Source organism: Mycosarcoma maydis, chromosome 9, assembly GCF_000328475.2.
Source record: "Mycosarcoma maydis chromosome 9, whole genome shotgun sequence".
In the NCBI taxonomy this organism is placed as follows: domain Eukaryota; kingdom Fungi; phylum Basidiomycota; class Ustilaginomycetes; order Ustilaginales; genus Mycosarcoma; species Mycosarcoma maydis.
Genome location: NC_026486.1, coordinates 383,639 through 401,964, shown reverse-complemented (window position 1 = coordinate 401,964; position 18,326 = coordinate 383,639). Strand labels below are relative to the sequence as shown.

Here is an 18,326-nt window from a genome sequence, read left to right as displayed (position 1 = left end):
TGGGTTTGACGATGCAAAGCGATTGGTTCTCTTCTTTCTCTACAGACGACTTGAGCCGTCGCTAGCGCAGCAAGCACAGCTCTGTGGGTGGGAAGGAGCAGCAGATGCCGAGCGGGACGCACCCTTGGATGGAGCCGACAAGCTGATACCTTGCCTTGGTTGAGGAACCGAAACGTTGGCAGACTTCTTGCTCGAGCAGCAGCCTCCTGTTGAAGCTGCACTCCCGCTTGACGCCGGAGCAGGTGCGTTGGACTGGACTTCGAGTTGAGGCTTGCCCGTATTGCTACCAAATGCGCTCTTCGAGAAGGGATCGTTGAGGGCTGGCAGGTCCTGTGCGGGGTTGAAGTCAAAAAAGTTGGCTGGCTTGAGCCATACGTTCAAGTGCTCTACGGGCATCACGGGGAATTGCTCGGCGTGAGGGATGTGCGTGATGCCGTAGATGGCGTGTACGGTGATCTCCTCGTCGTCCACCTTGTTCTTTTCGTTAGCCCAGTGACCGATCGAGTCCGGTGCGGTTCCGCGCTGTTGAGGCACGTACTTGCCGGCCGGCCAAAGTCTGTCCTCGTCGAATTTGGTCACCCATAGCGAGTGCTTGGTAAATTCTGCTCGCTGTGCCACCATCGAGTCCTTCTGCAACGCCAATGGCTCCCAGTCGCGTGTGTGAATCTTGTAGCCAACCGGCAAGCCGGCAGCGTAGTGCTTCTTGTTTGTGTTGTAGATGGCCCAGGTTCGATGGCGGGACCAGTCCCAGTCGTAGCCACCCGAAACGTTGATCGGCGTCTTGACAGTGACGAAGCCGTTGCCGAGGTAGTTGCGATCCGATCCGGTGGGTGCCGGTGTTGGCTCGCAATCGGTCTGGATCACCGTGTTCTCACAACCGTCCACCATGGGATCGATCTTGAGAGCAAAGATGTGCTGGTGGTAGTGCGCATTTACCTGAGGCGCCACCTCGACACCGTATGGGTTAGGCTCTTCCCGATCCTTGACGTAGAGGTTGAGAATACCCGAAAGCTTGGTCTCGAGCTGAATGCTACCGTCCGTGTGGAACATGTAGGCAAAGATGTACTCGTAGTTGGCGATGGTGCAGATCATCTGCACCACCAGCTTCCTACCGCGAGCCGAACGCACTTTTCCGCCAGGTCGGTAGTCGGTGTGCTTCCATGCGATACCAGCATCTTCCTCATGAATACAGATGGCATTCTCTACTGCGGTGGGGCTGCCATCGAGGGCGACATAGTGGCCATCCAGATAGTGAATGGTTCCCAGACAGTCACATCCGAGCTTGAGACTGTTGGCGAGCGTACCCATGCCGTACTCTCCGACATCAAAGGCAAATTTGCGCGGATGAGGGTGCTCTGTGGAAGCGTAGGGAACCACCATCTCGGCGACCGACATGCGGTAGACAATTGGACGAACGTTGCCCTTATCGTTGTAGCTGATTGTAGAGAGAACAAGGCCATCACGAGGATGGAAGCCAATGTGCATCTTCCACTTTTGCCATTCGAGCTCGTTGCCGTTGAGCTTGAAGCTGACACCTTGAGGCTGTACAACGTGAAGCGGCTTGAGATCGGTTCGGAGAGGAGGCATCTTGGGGTCGAGTGCCATGAGTTCGGGCAGATAGTCGAACGACTCCATGGGAGGAGGGATACGCTTACGGCCAGAGTAAGCTAGCGCCTGATCCGCATCCATGGTAAGCGGGCCAGGTTTGGTTGTACCGTTGGGCGTAGAGAGCTTGCCCGTTACTGGGTCTCGGTGACCAGGAAAATCGATAGCGATTACCTTGCCGGCGTTGCAGTCGAGAACAGGATAAAAGTCCATGGGGTGAGCATACATATTTTCGTGTTCACTCTTTCGAGCGTAGACAAGGCATTGTTGGACGCGGAGACTCTTGTCGAAACGATCATCGTAGCCGAGCGACCAGCCATCAGCCCAGAGGTTTTCAGGCTCAATGCCAACCTCTCGAGCAATGGCGATGATGCGCGGGTCGGCTCGCACAATGCTTTCGGCTTCATTGACCTCTTCGGGGGTGAGACCTGGCTGAACTCCCACATCGAGCTTCTTGATGCTCTCAACCTTGCCGAGAGCATCGGCGGTGGAAGGAGCATACTTGCCGTCTCGGCCGGGGAGAGGAAGGTCGTTGGCGATGGCGACGTTGACCTCGTAGGCGTCTCCGGTGACGACGTCAATGAGCTGCACCTCAGCGCGTCGGCTAAGCATTTGGAGCGCTTTGCGATCATCGAGCTGGGCATCACGGGGAAGCGGCAGGCCGAGTGCGTAGAGCACAGCAGCCTTGACGGGAGGAATGAGGAGCGAACTGCAAAACTTGATGGCCTTGACCGAAGTGCGTGCAGCAAAGTGGCTACGAACAATGAGCGAAACCGCGGCGATCTCTTGAGCGGAGAGCGGATCGAGGGGATGGCGATCAAGCTGCAGGCCAGTTTGGCGAGCTGGTCCCGAGGGATTGAAAGAGTCTGACTGAGTGGACGACATCATGGCTTTCTTGAAAGCGTCAATAATGACAGACAAAGACTTGTAATAAGATGAGGTAGATACGCTAGCGAGGGGCCAAGTGCTAGCATATAGCTGAGGATGAGATAGTGCGTGGTTTTTGCTTGCGTGTGAGAGTGTGAGCAGGAGTATAGTGGGTGGAGGGGATAGGAAGAAGAGGGTTGAGGGTTACGAATGAGGGATTATATGGAACCAACGCTATCTCAAGGGCTGCTATCAGACAGATAGCTTTGCCCGACTAGATGGCATGAGCTGAGCACACACAGGGCGAAGCACGGGAGCAGATATCGCTCAGGACTGACAAAGGCGGCAAGGCAGGAGAGCAGGAGCCAATTTAGCTCGCAATTGCAGGTAGCCGACTCTGAGCAAGGGAGAGTCGTTTCGTGGACTAGATGAAGCTAGACGAGGCAAGCACATGACAAGGCAGACGCACAACCCAAGACCCCGGCCAGTTGACTGTGGTGGTTGGAAAACTTAACGAGGTGGAGCGAGTTGTACGGTATAGCGTCACGCTTTGTCTCGGGAAGGCAACGAGAGGTGCAAGGCCAGTAAAAACGAAGAGCAACCCGAATGACATACCTTTCTCAGAGACGTGTGACAACCTAGGACGTCGAGCGAGGCACACGATCCTACTCGTCACGATTTGTGCGGCTAAGAGCGTATCGCGGCAAGTGTTGGCCTATTCTTGCATTGCGAGATTATTGCCCGTACTTCGGGCCGTAGGGGCTGTGCTGCACATGACACAGCGACAAAGGTTGGGCAAACAGCTCAACGAGCCTTCAGAGTCATTTGCGCGACCGCAGACTAACGTTAGAGCTGAAGCTTGAGCTGGGAAAGCAGCTCGCAGCTCGCATCGGCTCAGCTTGCTTCCGCACGTCATAAGACCTGCAGCTCGTTAAGAACCGATGCTTAACGAGCGGGCATCTGAGCAGTGCAATGGTAGCATGATCGTGCACAGAGATAAGCCGACTTGCACTAATTATCGAAAAGTGCCGAGCGTTTTCTAACTACGCTGTTTTTTTTGTTTTTTTTTTGTTTTTTTTCCTCAATCTTTTCTTGACAAAAGTGATTTTTGATTCGTACTGTATTCACGATTCACATATCGGTGATTGATGTGGGGGAGCACAAAAGTGCTGCAGCCAGCGTGCATGGCAAAGGAGGGCAACTGTTGATGGGCAGTAACACTCGACTACGCTTCGAGCTTGAGATCACTGCAAGGAGCAAGTCACGAGTGGATCGAATGTGATTCGAGCTTGGCAAGTTTACGTTTCCAGTGGCTACAAGAGCCCCGAACACATTCGTGATCAGGCTTAATCGGACAAGTAGCCTCTTTGTCACCTCGCTTTTCATCAGCAGACCTTGCGTCTATTGTAACGTTGTTCCACCATTGCTCTGACTGACCCGCTTCCATATAGCTAAACATAAGACTCGGTCCGCTTGCCTCTTCAACCTTGGCGACCCGGTACAAGCAAGCTTGCGACTATCGACAACATGGACTCATCGCATGGTACAACAAGCCGTAGCCCCGAGCCGGTTACCATCTCGACTCCAACAGGCAACCAGTGGCAAGTTCCGTCGGGCATCTTTATCAACAATAGCTTTCACGCGTCGGTCTCTGGCAAGACATTTGACTCGATCAATCCGGCCACGGGCGAAAAGCTCTGTACGCTCGCTCTTGGTGGCGCTGCCGACATTGAAGCAGCCGTGAAGGCAGCTCGAACTGCATTCAAGACGACATGGGGCAAAAAATCGACGCCTACGCAACGATCACAGCTGCTGCTCAAGTTTGCTGACCTGGTGGACAAGAACCTCGACGAACTGGCCGAGCTGGAAAGCATGGACAACGGAAAGCCTGTTTGGATGGCGAGCAGCTTCGACGTTCCTGATTCTGCCGCGTGTCTGCGCTACTACGGTGGCTTAGCGGACAAGATCGAGGGCAAAACCATCGAGCAGACCGAAGGAGAAAAGATCGCCTACACGCGCATCGAGCCGCTTGGTATCTGCGGTCAGATCATCCCGTGGAATTATCCCATTCAAATGGCTGCTTGGAAGTTAGGACCCGCGTTGGCAGCGGGCAACTGTGTCATCCTCAAGCCCGCCGAACAGACGCCGTTGACAGCACTCAAGCTTGCCCAACTCTCGGTTCAGGCTGGTTTCCCAGCCGGTGTGATCTCGGTTGTCAACGGTTATGGTGCCGAAGTGGGCGAGGCAATCTCGAGGCACATGGACATCCAAAAGGTGGCCTTCACCGGTTCTACTGCCACGGGCAAGCGTATCATGAAGGCTGCTGCCGAGAGCAACATGAAAAAGGTTACGCTCGAACTTGGCGGAAAGTCGCCCGTGGTGGTGTTCGAGAGTGCCGATATCCAACAGGCTGTGCGATGGGTCTGCTTGGGAATCCTCTTCAATCAAGGCCAAGACTGCACCGCTGGCTCGCGTCTCTTTGTTCAAGACAGGATCTACGAGAGTTTTATGGAGCAGCTCGTCGCAGCTTTCAAGGCTCACAAAGTAGGCGATCCATTTCACCAGCTTACATTCCAGGGACCTCAAGTCAGCCAGCAGCAACAGGAAAAGATCCTCGACATGATCGAATCAGGCAAGCGACAGGGCGCCAAAGTCGAGGTTGGCGGTCAAGCGTGGAAGAGCGCAGATTCCAAATTCAACAAGGGCTTCTTTGTTGAGCCCACCATCTTTTCTGGATGTCGCAAAGGGATGCGCATCGTCGATGAAGAGATCTTCGGGCCCGTTCTGGCCGTAGCCAAGTTCAGCACGGAAGAAGAAGCGATCCGACTTGCCAACGAGACCGTTTACGGTCTAGGAGCTGGCGTCTTCTCCGAGAATGCCAGTCAAATCCAGCGTATGGTATCGGCGATCGATGCAGGCACCGTATGGGTGAACAACTACGTGGCGCTGAGCAATTCGGTGCCATTCGGTGGAATGAAGGCGAGTGGATTCGGTCGAGAGCTCGGTGTGGATGCCATCAAGGCCTACTGTGATGTCAAGGCGATTCACTGGAACTATGGCGAGAAGCTCGATTGGCCGCTTCCCAAACTGTAAGCCGTCAGCACTGTCACTGCCTCCTGTCGTTGTTGCAAATTCAAAGCTACGTTTCTGTTGTGCCTTTCTTTTCTGTTTTCGTGAAACAAGTCTCACGTCTGTTTGGGTGATTCTTGCCTTGGTATGCTCGCGCGTTGTGGATGCTACATGTGTTACTGAAAACAGCAGCCCTAAGCTCAAGCATACTCTTTGACTGCTACCGATGGATTCTGATCTCGTTTGACGCCTGCTTTCTGTCATTTCTTGACCGATCCTGATATCACTGACCGTGCTTAACGAAGCAAGCGCAAGTGCAAGCGATAGACGAGGCAGCGAGGCTAGAGCGGTTAACGCGGCTGAAATACGCGGCTCTACTTGGCACTTTATTAATATAATAAAACAGACCTGTGCTGTTCTTGCACAACGGCACTAACCCTAGCTTCGAAGCTTATTTTTTCTAAAAAAAAAACCTCGTTAAGCACCGAGCCAAGCATACAAGTTGTTTCTGAGATGTATTTGCCGCACATACAGTACAGTACAGAACAGACAACATCCACGATTGCGGCATCTTCACAAAAGAAGCGAGGCAGAATTCACGCATCAACTCGCTAATTCTGCCTGGTGCTTCCCAGTGTTGAAGAGGTAGTGCGTCCGACCAAAGTGACTCGTTAAGACTGTCGAGTTGAGTTGGTCTGCGAGAGCATGTGCCAATCTTGGACAGTTGGTCAAGACCACACTTGTGGCATGGACGTGGTTACATTTTCAAACACTTGTTGTTGTGTTTGGATCGCTGCGCTACTACTTGTGCCAGATCATGGATACACGATTGTCTTGTGCAATGTGAGCATGAGGTATTTTGGCCAGAGACAATCCTGAATCGTGGTCGCTGAGGGCTTATCTTTCTGTTTTGCAGCCACGCGCAGTCGTGAGTCGTGTGTGTTGGTTGCCTCAAAGTATTTACATTTTTTGGGCTGAATTTTGAAAATGCCCTTTCTTTACCCCGCACTGCAATAACGCCCAAGTGGGACCGTGTGCCTTAAATATTAAATTACTAATAAGAGAAAATAAAAACGCAAGATACTCGTGACTGTAGATAGCTAACTTACTCACGACTGTAGCAGCGATAGGCTTGATACGCACCGCGCAATCACGAATCGTAAATGTCAACTCAGCTATCTTATGCGATACGCTTGGTCTGCTCGGCTTGCGCTTCTCTGATACGATATCGAAGCCCTTCGCCATGCAAGCTTCTTGACGAGCAAACAATCGTGAATGACCACCTGACCCTGCCACTGCTGCTCGGCACGCCGAGCTTTGAACGCTCGCAAATTGGTTCCGTTTGCAACCAGCATGCGTACAGGCATCGCGTTATATCCCGTTCACCGGTAGTCACGAGTGTCACTAGCGTGGCGGGTGGACTTCCAGACCGCCCTCTTCTGATTCAACGGCATCTTGCACATCCAAGGTCAACTTCGATGCAAGGCCTTGACCGAACACTGCTTCGATCTCGCTGCCGCTTCCTCGGTAATCAGGGCTTGTTGTATCTCTATGGTCAGTGTTATCGTCACTTGACCTCGTTAAGCCGTTCTCTCTTTCTCACCTTATCCAGTGCTCAGAGACAGTCACGAGTGTTTCTACCTATCCAATCGTGAATATTCCGCCCGCCTCGTGGGAATTTCGCTCCACTTCAGCTCTCGCTTCTAACTTCACGCGTATCTTCGGACTGGTCCCTGCCTCGGTTTCTCCCAGGTTGTGTCCTTATCGCTTGTCTCGGTTGGGTGTACATCGACCTTTTTGTCTCCTCGGTCCTCACACTTATCTCACCGGCGGTCATTCTCCGGCCTGTTCTTGCACCACCAACTTGCGTCATTACAAACGCTTGACTAGTTGACTCTTAAAAACCGTCGTGTCTGTACACAAGTACCGCCCGCCCGCTCGCTTTGAACCCTTCCTCTGCAGGATAACGATCTTCTGTGACCCACAGACCAAGAAGTCGCAACACTTTCTCGCCCCTTGGTCATCGTCTCGTGCTGCGCTTTGGTGATTCCCTGCTTCAATACGATCGCTTTGGCTTTGACCATTTAGTGAATGACCGCAGCATTGCAAACGTCGACGTTTGCCTGCATCTCGTTTGCAGACCATCCTTCGCACCGGTGTCTGCCGTTCAAAGGCTCTTGAAACTAGCCATTCTTTCCACTTTTCCTACATCAACACGGATCGACATCGATCCCAACTAGTGCGCAACATGGCGAGCCCTAATGGATCGTCCTACTCAAACGATGTCAAGGCTTCGTCGTCATCGGAAATCATCCAGCCGTCCTCCAACGTTGTCGCTGGCGAGGTTCCCGCCACCAGCGCTGCCGCCGAGAGCGCTGGTCGTGGAACAGGCAAGATCCACCTTTCCAAGGACTTTATCGAACAAGCCGACGCCGAACTGCTCGCCGCGCTCGGATACAAGCAGGAATTTAAGCGAGAGTTTTCTTCCATTGAAGTGTTCGGGATCGCTTTCTCGATCATGGGTGTCGCACCTTCGATCGCTTCCACCCTGATCTACTCCCTGCCCAGCGGTGGGCCGGTGAGCATGGTGTGGGGCTGGTTTGTCGGATGCTTCTTTATCGCCTTTACCGGGTTGGCGCTAGGTGATCTGGCTAGTTCGATGCCTACTTCAGGTGGATTGTACTACTGGACGTATGCGCTGTCGAGTCCCAAGTACAGGAGGTTCTTGTGCTGGACCGTGGGGTATGCGAATACCTTATCGACAACCAGCGCTGTAGCGAGCATTGACTGGAGTGTAGCCATCATGATCCTGGCTGCGGTGTCGGTCGGCACGGATGGAAGGTATGTGCCTACAGATGCGCAGACGTACGGAGTCTACATTGGCGTTTTGATTATGCATGCGCTGTTGACTTCGATCGGCACGCGCGCTCTAGCACGTTTTCAAACCGTCGCCACGGTCCTCTGTGGTGGACTGGCGATCGCCATCTGCATCGTGCTCGGCACTACCACTCCCAACGAATACCGCAACACGGCTTCGTACGCCTTTACGGGCTGGTACAATGAATCCGGTTGGTCTTCAGCCGGTGCGTTTTTCCTTGCTTTCATGACCCCGGCTTGGACCATCGCTTCGTACGACTCGTGCGTCCACATCTCGGAGGAGGCCTCCAACGCAGCTAAAGCCGTCCCCATGGGCATCTTTTTCAGCATCGTATCCTCTGGTCTCCTGGGTCTCGGCATCATGATTGCACTCACCTTTAACATGGGTACTGATCTGGCACCCATCATCAACTCGGATTACGGTCAACCGATGGCCACCATCATTCTCAACAGTTGCGGCAAGACGGGCTTCATTGTCATCTGGGTGTTTATGGTCATCGTCAACTTTATGATGGGGGCTAGTATGAACTTGGCTTCCAGTCGACAGATTTTCGCGTTTAGTCGTGACGGTGCGCTTCCGTTCTCGGGTTGGGTCTACAGGATCAACAGTTACACCTTGACGCCCGTTAACAGCGCTTGGTGGTCGGCAGCGTGTTCGGCGGTCTTCTGCCTGTTGGGCTTGGTCAATGAGGTAGCTGTTGGAGCCGTGTTTTCGCTCTCGGTCATCGGCGCGAGCATCGCATACACGATCCCCATCGTAGCACGCTTGATGGCACCGCACAAGTTCAAACCGGGCGTATGGTACCTCGGCGACTTCTGGAGCAAGATTGTCGCCTGGGTAGCAGCGATCTGGTTGGTGTTTATCAGCATCATCGTCTGCATGCCAAGTTACATTCCTGTTACCGGTGCAGCAGATATGAACTATGCGTGCGTCGTCACCGGCGCAACGTTTATCTTCAGCACCGCGTGGTACTACTGGCCCAAGTACGGCGGCGTACACTGGTTCGAGGGTCCCAAGAGCAATATCGACGACGAAGACGTCGCAGCACACCAAGTCGCCCACCAACTCCAGGAGCAAGAGGATACGAACAAGGCCAAATCCCAGCAGCAAGAGTTGAACCAAACCGTGTTGGTCGAGGACTTTAAAGAGTAGCACAACGATGATCCTGCCGCGACGCTCCATTTGGCGCGCTTTCGGACGCTTTCCGCGCTTTTGGCGCAGTAATGACGAATGTCAGTGCATACAAATTGGTCTTGTCTCTAGATTTGTGTCTTTGATTTTTCGAGAGTGTAGCAAGACGGAATGATACTGCTGTGAGTGTGGGCAGGAGAATGTGTGTTTGTGCGACAGGCACGAAGCAGTCGTGATTCATTTTGCGACCATCATAGAGCCTCCTGCCAGTTTCTGCTGCTGCTTGTGTTTCTGCGAGACCAAGATGCTCCCGGCGTTGAAGTTGTGCGGTCTCAGCCTCGCTGATAGCTTGCGATCTTGGAGATAAATCGACCTTTCAAACGCCAACATGATATCCGCGTGAGCCAGGAGATCAAAGCACTCGTCCGTATTGAGATGCTCCTGCCTAGCTGCCTCTCGTATCTGTTGTACCTCAGCCGGCGACGCGGATTCGAGGCGTGGATCGGGTCGAATGCCCGTCGCCGAGGCCGAGGCGGATGCGGATGTGGAGGATTTGCTACCGCTGGCGCCGACGCCGGGTTTGGCTAGGGTCGATTTAGTGGGTGTTGATGTGGACGACGAGGAAAGCCCAGAAATGCCGCCAAACAGTTGATCCCAGCCTGACATGCTTTTGCCAAACGCCGGTTTACCGCCCGTGGAAGCAGTGCGTTTCGCGCCCGACGAAGTCGCAACGGATCGACCAGCACCAGTGCATGCAGCGCCTGACTTGAGCGTGCTGACGCTGCCGGGCCGGAAAGCGGAAGCTTGCGGGTTGAGTTTGGTCGATGAGGCGGATGCGGCACCGGTCATTGGCTTGATCGACTTGTTGACAGCAGCATCGATCGAGGCTCGCATCCTCGCTTCCGCTGACATACCCTTGCTACCACCACTGGCGCTTGAAGATGATGCCGTTGAGCCCAATGCTGCGCGTCCGACTTTGTTGGTGCGTGCGTTTGACACAGCAGAAGCACGGCCTCCAACCTTCTTTCTGCCATCTGCAGCGCTAGATGTGCTCTTTCGCGCCGCCTTACTGCCTCTAGTCGGCCCCGCATCCTCTTCGTCAAACGAATCGTCACTGTCGAGACCAGCCGCATCAAGAAGTTCTTCTTCATCCGAAGCAGCATCCACCATCTCTTCATCCTCGTCACTGTCCTCACTGTAGTCAACCGTATTCTTACCGCTCTTGCTGCTGCGACCGTATTGTTGAGCTTTGCTCTTAGTCTCTCCTTTGTAACCACTTTGTGTCAGCTTGGCCCGCTTCTTCTGCGGTGCCATCGATACTTCTCCAGTCTCATCCATGTCGCCAGCCTCGTCATCTGCAATGACGGCTCTTCTGCGTCCCTGCGCCTTATCGCGTGTGCTTCTGTCACGTTTGCCAGTTGCCGACGCGCTCTTCGTGTCATCACCTACACCTCGGTCTGGAACAAAGTCGTCCTTGGACTTAACATCGTCCTTGTGCGCGGGTTCGCTCTTGTTACCCTCGCGATCGGCCACGTCCTCATCGACAAGATCCCGCACGTCATCAGCCTTCTTGTTGCGTCTAGTTCCGATTTTGAGCGTCACCTTGGTTGCAGAGCCCGGCTGAGGCGTTGCGCCGCGCGAGGATCCGCTGTCACCGATCGTTGCTCCATCTGCGCTTGGTTTTGATTTCCTACTGAGATTCACCTTGACCTTGGACCTTGGCGTTTCGGCTGTGTTCGAGGACGATGCAGCAGCAGCGGCGGCGGTGGTGGTGGCGGCTTGAGGTGATGACTTTGTATCTGCCGCGGGCGATTGCGATCGCAGCTTCGCTGACGGCTTTCGGTCGCGGGTAGAAGCTCGGCGTGCAGGAGTGCTTGTTGTAGCAGAGGACTCGGCTTTGGTGCTGGTTGACCCAGGCGCTTGTTTGATGGCAGCTGGCGCTTCGAACGCGACCGTCTCTGCTCCAGAGATCCTTCTAGACGCGCGTCTTAGCGTGGTGCGGGGTGGCCAAGGATCATCTGCTGCCGATTCTGCTTGCTCTGTTGGTTCCGGTGATGCGACACGCGGAGTCGCAACTGGCCCTGGTGTGGGAGGAGCCTCAACTTCCGAGAGATCGGACTCTCCATCAAATGCATCCATTGTAGGCAACCACCAGAGACCCCACTAAGACGAAATAGTGATAGTTGTCCTGATAAAAGCGAGCCTCAGAGAAGATTCTCTGACATATAGTGAGCGATGATGAGGGACAAGTGAGATGGTGAGGCGGGAAGGTGGGAAGGTGAGAACGAATCTCACCAAGGTTCACGAGACCTCTTCGTGCACTCACGTCTAAATCGCGACGTAAAATCACGAATGTGGAGCAACATCAAAATCAACATATTCACGATTCGTGATTCGTGATTCGTGACTTTCATATCATTCAAGCGGCTGGACGGCGTATGTCGTTAGAGCGTCAAGGACAGCAAGCGGGGCGGTGTGTGAGCACCGTCGACTCTTAAACGCGCTCCAAGACACATATCAGATCGGTGCTCGTGGTAAAGGTAAGAGCGGCAAACAGCTTCGTCACCAGGCCTCACACAATACCTCATCATCAGGCATCTTAGCATCGATTAATCAGAGCAAAGGCCATCACCGGGCAAACAGCGCCCCGTACGTATATCAGATCGACTGGTGTCTAGACAATTCAACGATCCCACCGTTGCTGATTCGTTCTGCATATCTCCGATTCGTCCTGTCCATCTTTACGCACCTTGCGCAGTCACCGCTTCACCCCTGATACTCTTCAACTGACCGCCGAAGGTGACCAAAATGTTCTTCAACAGATCGTAGATTCCATGAGCACCACCCTCCCTGTCCAACCAATCCAACATGTATGCTCTGAAATCCATATGCGACCACCCCGCCGGTATACCGCTTCTCTTGGCCGCTTTCAACGTCTTGGGCGTGATAGGACCGCGAATCCATGCTTCGCTCTCTGTCTGCTCCTTGTCCATTCGTGAGCAATAGACGTTTGCGAATCGTTCCGTAATGTGCGCCATCGCGCGCGAAAATGGCGTGTTTGCCAACGTTGCCAACTTGAGGTTCAACACATCTCCTCGCTGCGTAAGCTCGTTGAGCACGCGTGTGTCGAGTCCGGGTGGAAGTGAGCCTGGCTGATCGTCATTCGAGATGATCTTGCCCATCCAAATCAGGTTGGCTACCAGTGTGACGTTGTTGTTCAACGTGGTCAGGTTTTCTTCCTCGAAAAAGTCCGAACGAAGCTTGTAGAATTTGCTCTCAAGTCCACCGTCGATCTTGGCTGGTGTGTGGTTGCTTGCGTTGTACTCTTCGAATGCGGAGCGCAGGTCTTGCACGAGACCGCAAAGGCGAGAGACAGGAACGATCGTGGTAGCATGCATGGTAAAGGCAAATAGCGGCAGAGCAGAGATGCTGGCACTGACACGCATGCCGGCCAGTGGGCCCGAGAGCATCTCGTAGACCGAGAGCGCTGCATGCTCGATCAACAGGTGACGTGGATGCAACCCAATCAGCAATGCTGCCAGAGAGTCTGTTTGCGCAGAGACGCTCGAGATGAGTTCGGTGTAGACGATAGCAGCATCGAGGTTCGAGATCCCCCATCGGTACGACTGGCGTGAGTCGAGCGTCCGTCCAATCTCTGACCAATCGCGTACACCCCAGTTGGTCAGCAAACTCGACAGTGCCAGCAACACCGCAGCAGACGTGTCGAGCGAAACTCTGCTCGAAGTAGCCAGCGCATTAAGTGGAGCCATGAATCTCTCTTCAAACGATGGCACGTCGCACGGTGTGACCAGAGGTACAAACATCAACACTTCTCTGGCCAGCTGATCCCAGCTTTCCGACCAGCCATCCATATCGTCCACTGTTGTTGCTTGGCTCTTAGCTCGCTCGCTATCGACATTGACCACCTGCGCCATCGCCAGCAACACGCTTGAGGTAAGTTCCTCCAGTTTGGTCGGCATCTGCTCAGCCAATTCGAACAGATACCTCGACCTGCGCAATAACGCTGTTAGTCGTTGGAACTCTACCTGCGTCGACGGAAGCTTGAGTCGCCGACGTTGTGAAGATGACTGAACCCCAAGCTCATCGCTCAGCACACTCTCGAGCCAGTCGGACAATCGTGCCCAGCAAAGATCGTGTTCTGCCTGCCTGTTTCTGCGCCCTGCAGGGATCGTCTGGCTGAGGGAGTCTTCGTTAGTCATCGTGGCACCTGCCAGCACGGCGACACGCATCAAACGTGCCCCAAGCCCGCCGCCGAGCATGGCTGCTGCTTGCGATGGCAGCACCAGCCGATCGAGACTATGCGCAAGGTGTCGCAGCGATGATAATTCAGTGATGAGCGACGGATGCGTGCCGAATGCTTTTTGTGCTGAGTTGAGTGGTTGGATGGTGACCAAGTTCGGAACGGGAATGAGAGTAGGAGCGGTTGATCCCACGGCGCCTTGATCTGTTTTTGTACTCTCTTTGACAGCGTTGGATGACAAGCGTTGCTTCTTCGTTGCCCTGTTGCCAGCTTCACGGTCAGTTTCGAATTCTTCTTCTTCATCAGACTCAACCGTGTCGCCTTGACTGCGTCGTGTGCAGCGTGCGTGCGTCAGCAGAACCGCTGCGATCCAGTCAGAATCGGGATACTTGAGCCCCGCAGCCGGACCTCCAGCAATTGCCGAGCTGCCTGCACCGCCGCCTCCCAAAAGTTCCGGAAACAGCAGATCAGGGTAGAAGTTGGCATACGTCGACAGGACAGCAGAGATGCCCACCTCTCCCGCAGAATTGGCCCGCATAGCCATCAACTTTGTGATCCGATAGTGTCGCACATGTCTTCGCCTTGTGAGCCGACAGAGCAGGTAGCACAGATGAGGCCGCAGAGCCTGATAGTCGAGATAGTGGAACAAGGTCGAATAGCACTTTTCCAAAGTTGTCTTGGCCGCAGAAGTGAGATATGAGGATGGCAAGCTACCGGCAAGCCCCGTGTATTGAGCTGCGTGATGTTGGAGTCTCTCCTGCTCAAGTTCGTTTCGCTGCCTTTCTGATTGTGATGCGGTCTCTCTGCTTCCAGATCCGCTGTAAAACTTGGCAGCAGCAGATAAGGGGACTGAAGGTGACTCTAGCAGCACGGAAAGGAGCTTGAGCGCCGCAACCTGGACCTTGCTGTCTACTTGGAGTCTTGGCGGTCCGAGACTTGGATCTGCAGCGGCGTTGCTATCGCGCAGCAGACCAGCTGGCTTGATGACGTCTGCACCAGGTGAAGGGCCGAGGCAAGCGAGGATGTCGAGGACAACTCGTCTGCCCAATCTAGCACGGGGACTCGGAATGACGGACCGCAGTAGAGCAAGTGAGACAGACGTCTTGGGAGCTTTTTGCTTGGCAGAGCTGCTGGTCCCGGCGGATGATAGAGGACGAAGGCGGCCTAGTAGGGCGAGTCGGACAAGCGTCTCGCATTGTTTGGAAGAATATCCGAACGACGTCGCATGTCTCTGTACAGATAGCAGCGCAGAGGAGAGATTATCTGCAACGCCGGCACCTACTGATGGCGCCGTGAGCGCTTTCGACACTTCCAGAATCAGGCGATCCGCTACCGTTGCCGGGTCAGCTGAGGTCGATACAAGTGCTGGCATGATTGACTCAGACTTGAGAATATGTGTTGGTGGGAACCATTAGACCTCTGATGCCACAAATGCTTGTCGTATGCAACTTGTAGCGACGCGACTGAAGTAGTCCCACAATTCCACGGCAGGTGATGCAGAACGCTTTCCAAGCGCCGAGTGTAGAACGAAAAATGTAGCTATGTCACTTTGATCAGCGTATTACACGCCGTACGAGCCACGTAGGGTCGAGTAGGGTATATGGTGGTATGCAATGCCGGAGCTGTTGATCCACTGACGGGACGATCGGCGGTTTTGGTATATACAAGAGATAGTGGTCTTTCGGATGGCAAGCACAATTCGGATTGCAATCGTGAATGTCTGAAAAGCAACACTCACGACTCGCGACTCACAACTCGATTCCGACACGCGACGTGACCTTTGTGCTTCGTGCTTCGTGCTTCGTGCTTCGTGCTTGTGACGCGATGGGAATTTTAAATAAACCGCCGAAATCACTAACCGCGGTCTCACAACTATCAACATTCACAAATCTGATTCAGATCGGAAAAAGTCCAATTCTGATTCACGATTCACGATACGTGATTCACTCGTGACTCTGACTCACGCTTACAACGTGCAACACGCAACACGCAACGGTGAACCACGAATGGTGAACGTACAACTCGCGGCTCAAGACACTCACGACTCGTGACTGTGAATCCACGCTCGGGACTGTCACGTGTGTCCACGTGTGGTACGACACCTCGCTCTCACACCAGTGTCCGCAAGCTGAGCAACAAGAAGATCGACTCAAGACTGCCAGCGACAAGCAAAACTCTGTTCGTCTTAGTTGAAAGCCATCACAATCTTGTGTGTGCCCATCACAGCGCAGCATTCACGAATGCACGAAGCGTGAAGCAAACAGCAGAATCACCAACAGTACATGACGCAAGCACAAGCAGATGACAGGCGGAAGAAATGGAATTGGCTTTAAAGCGTCCAGCTTGCGTGGACCCAGTTTGCGTGAATGTGTAGTCGTGATGAGGTGAGAAGAGATAACCCGGGCATTGGGAGCAGAATGACCAAGTGCGTGTGACTGGAACGTCCGACCATACAGTCTACAAGTTCGGAGAATAGAAGAATCAGAAGCCATTCCAGCTACCCACCGCCGATTCTGCCATGGTCAGATGGTCGTAAGAGGCAAAGTGTACCGCGGAATGAAGCACGACCAGCCCAGTGAGGACGACGCTTTCGGCACGACACCTGCTAAGAGCTGCACATATTGGAAAACAGCAGCGAGCTTGCTTGCGTCTGCCGAGAGACGTCAACCGGCGACAAGGCCATTTAGTGGGTCTCGGCGGGAGCAGCAGGAGTACTTGCGTTGGCCTGGTGCACGGTCTTTTGGGTGGTGAGGAAAGCGGGTCGGATGACCTTGCTGTAGACCATCTTGGCGCCCTGGGTCTGGGGAAGCATGAGCCAGACGATGGCGAGCGTCTTGATGGTGTAGTACCAGGGGACGTAGTAAAGCACGATGTTGATGAAGGTCTCGAGGAAGGTAAACATGCCGAACACGACCCAGTAGGTGAGCCACTGGATGTCGTCCTGGGGCTGGGGGCTCTCGAGCGCCTTGAGCGAGAAGTAGGCGGGAACGAAGAAGCCCAGCAGGTTGGTCAAGAAGCCAGCGGCACTGTCAATTTTGAGAGATTGAGTGCAGGTGTCAGTACATAATTACCCAAACCAGCGGCGGCCCGGAGACTTTCTCTGTCACGTTGCCGTTCTCATAACACTTACATGTTGAAGAAGACGAACTGTAGTCGTTTAAGGATGATGCAAAGATGCAGTGAGAGAAGAGACAAAGAATGATTGGGTTCTGTGTCAGTAGATCGAGGTGTCAAAGCAGCGAGGATCTAAGCTGGTGCTGCAGCCATCTGGCGCACACGCAGGGAAACGGGATGTTGCTGTCAACTGCTCCCGGCGGAGACAAGCGGGCGATGGCAAAAAGGCAATTCGACGCGATGCGATCCAGCTTTTTCGTGAAAAGACACAAACCCAAGCGATCCCATGTAGCGTGGCCGGGCTGTACGCGCAGTATGCTGCAAACGAATGTGCACCAATGCATATCTGAGCTTGTCTCTGAAGACACTTACAAGAGTGAAGATACCGAAAGCACCAATGGCAGCGTAGGCCTTGGGGACGGGGACGGTCTGCTCAAACTTCTTCAGAGCGGGGTACCTGGAAAGCTGATGTGGTTGAAAGGGGGATTTTGGTGGGAAAGATGTGGATCTGGTCAGTATCATGCCGCGGATCCAGTTCTTAGGAACTGAGAGCCTATTGCTATCGAAGACGTGACTTACCTCTTTGTCGATCTGTAATCGAGAGCAGCCGTTATCAACGATAGTGTACACCCAAGAAATGTTGCGACGATCAAAGTTGTTCGATGGAAAATTGCGATTAGGAACAGCGTTGAGCAAAAGGCAGCCGTCACAGTCGTGAGTGTTTGTGAGTCGATTGATGGCCAAGCAGCGGAAATAAGAGGATGCAAGATCGTGCACCACGCAGATGGGCAGAAAGCAAGAGATGTAGAATTGGCTGGTGTCAGTGATCATGGTTCACGACGCAAGATGAGTGCCGTCGTACACAACGAGTGCAGGACGACCAGTCGTACAGCGGCGAAATGGGTTGAATACAGACCTGAGCGATGAAGTATTCCACCTTCTGCTGGAGTTGCTGAGCTTGAGCGGCCATTTTGGTAGGTTTGTTATGCGAAGGTTGAACTCGAGGGAGTAGCTATGCAATAGAGATATGGATTGGTGTATGGATCCGATATGGACGAGGCTTGTGGATGATGTTGATCGGAAGTAGTGATGTATATCGATGGAAAGATAAATCCAGAGACGATAGAAGGTGGAGATCAGTGCGCTGCGTTTGTGTTGTGCAGAGCGGCAGTCGAAATCGAGAACGTCTGACTGCAAAGTTTCACAGATGACAGACAAGAACGGTCAGACGAGCGGCGGGGCAAAGCACAGAGGCACAGTCGTGAGTCGTGAGTGTGATAGTGCCCAAGTGACTAAGATTCGATAGGCACACGGCCTGAATGACGGAGTCAACTTCTCTGACGCACTGACACTCACGACTTTTCTTTTCTCCGGCTCAACTCGAGCTGTGAGTTGTGAGTG

The 18,326-nt window shown here is 53.6% G+C and overlaps 6 protein-coding genes across 6 annotated transcripts; 2 read left to right on the top strand and 4 right to left on the bottom strand.

Annotated features, from left to right (window-relative positions):
• Positions 1-39: 39 nt before the first annotated feature.
• UMAG_03524 (uncharacterized protein) lies at positions 40-2,490 on the bottom strand (the record flags this gene model as incomplete). Its single annotated transcript, XM_011391662.1, has 1 exon — positions 40-2,490. One exon carries the CDS (start codon positions 2,488-2,490, stop codon positions 40-42), a length of 2,451 nt encoding a protein of 816 aa, XP_011389964.1.
• Positions 2,491-3,999: 1,509 nt separating this feature from the next.
• UMAG_03523 (putative aldehyde dehydrogenase) lies at positions 4,000-5,565 on the top strand (the record flags this gene model as incomplete). Its single annotated transcript, XM_011391661.1, has 1 exon — positions 4,000-5,565. The coding sequence occupies one exon, from the start codon at positions 4,000-4,002 to the stop codon at positions 5,563-5,565; it is 1,566 nt and encodes a 521-aa protein (XP_011389963.1).
• Positions 5,566-7,789: 2,224 nt separating this feature from the next.
• On the top strand, positions 7,790-9,571 carry UMAG_03522 (uncharacterized protein; the record flags this gene model as incomplete). The annotated part of the gene is made up of 1 exon (XM_011391660.1): positions 7,790-9,571. The coding sequence occupies one exon, from the start codon at positions 7,790-7,792 to the stop codon at positions 9,569-9,571; it is 1,782 nt and encodes a 593-aa protein (XP_011389962.1).
• A 216-nt stretch (positions 9,572-9,787) lies between these two features.
• On the bottom strand, positions 9,788-11,689 carry UMAG_03521 (uncharacterized protein; the record flags this gene model as incomplete). The annotated part of the gene is made up of 1 exon (XM_011391659.1): positions 9,788-11,689. The coding sequence occupies one exon, from the start codon at positions 11,687-11,689 to the stop codon at positions 9,788-9,790; it is 1,902 nt and encodes a 633-aa protein (XP_011389961.1).
• Positions 11,690-12,291: 602 nt separating this feature from the next.
• UMAG_03520 (uncharacterized protein) lies at positions 12,292-15,183 on the bottom strand (the record flags this gene model as incomplete). The annotated part of the gene is made up of 1 exon (XM_011391658.1): positions 12,292-15,183. One exon carries the CDS (start codon positions 15,181-15,183, stop codon positions 12,292-12,294), a length of 2,892 nt encoding a protein of 963 aa, XP_011389960.1.
• Positions 15,184-16,494: 1,311 nt separating this feature from the next.
• Positions 16,495-17,895, bottom strand: UMAG_11096 (uncharacterized protein; the record flags this gene model as incomplete). The annotated part of the gene is made up of 5 exons (XM_011391801.1): positions 16,495-16,837; positions 16,942-16,958; positions 17,298-17,390; positions 17,505-17,516; positions 17,842-17,895. 5 exons carry the CDS (start codon positions 17,893-17,895, stop codon positions 16,495-16,497), a joined length of 519 nt encoding a protein of 172 aa, XP_011390103.1.
• Positions 17,896-18,326: the final 431 nt, after the last annotated feature.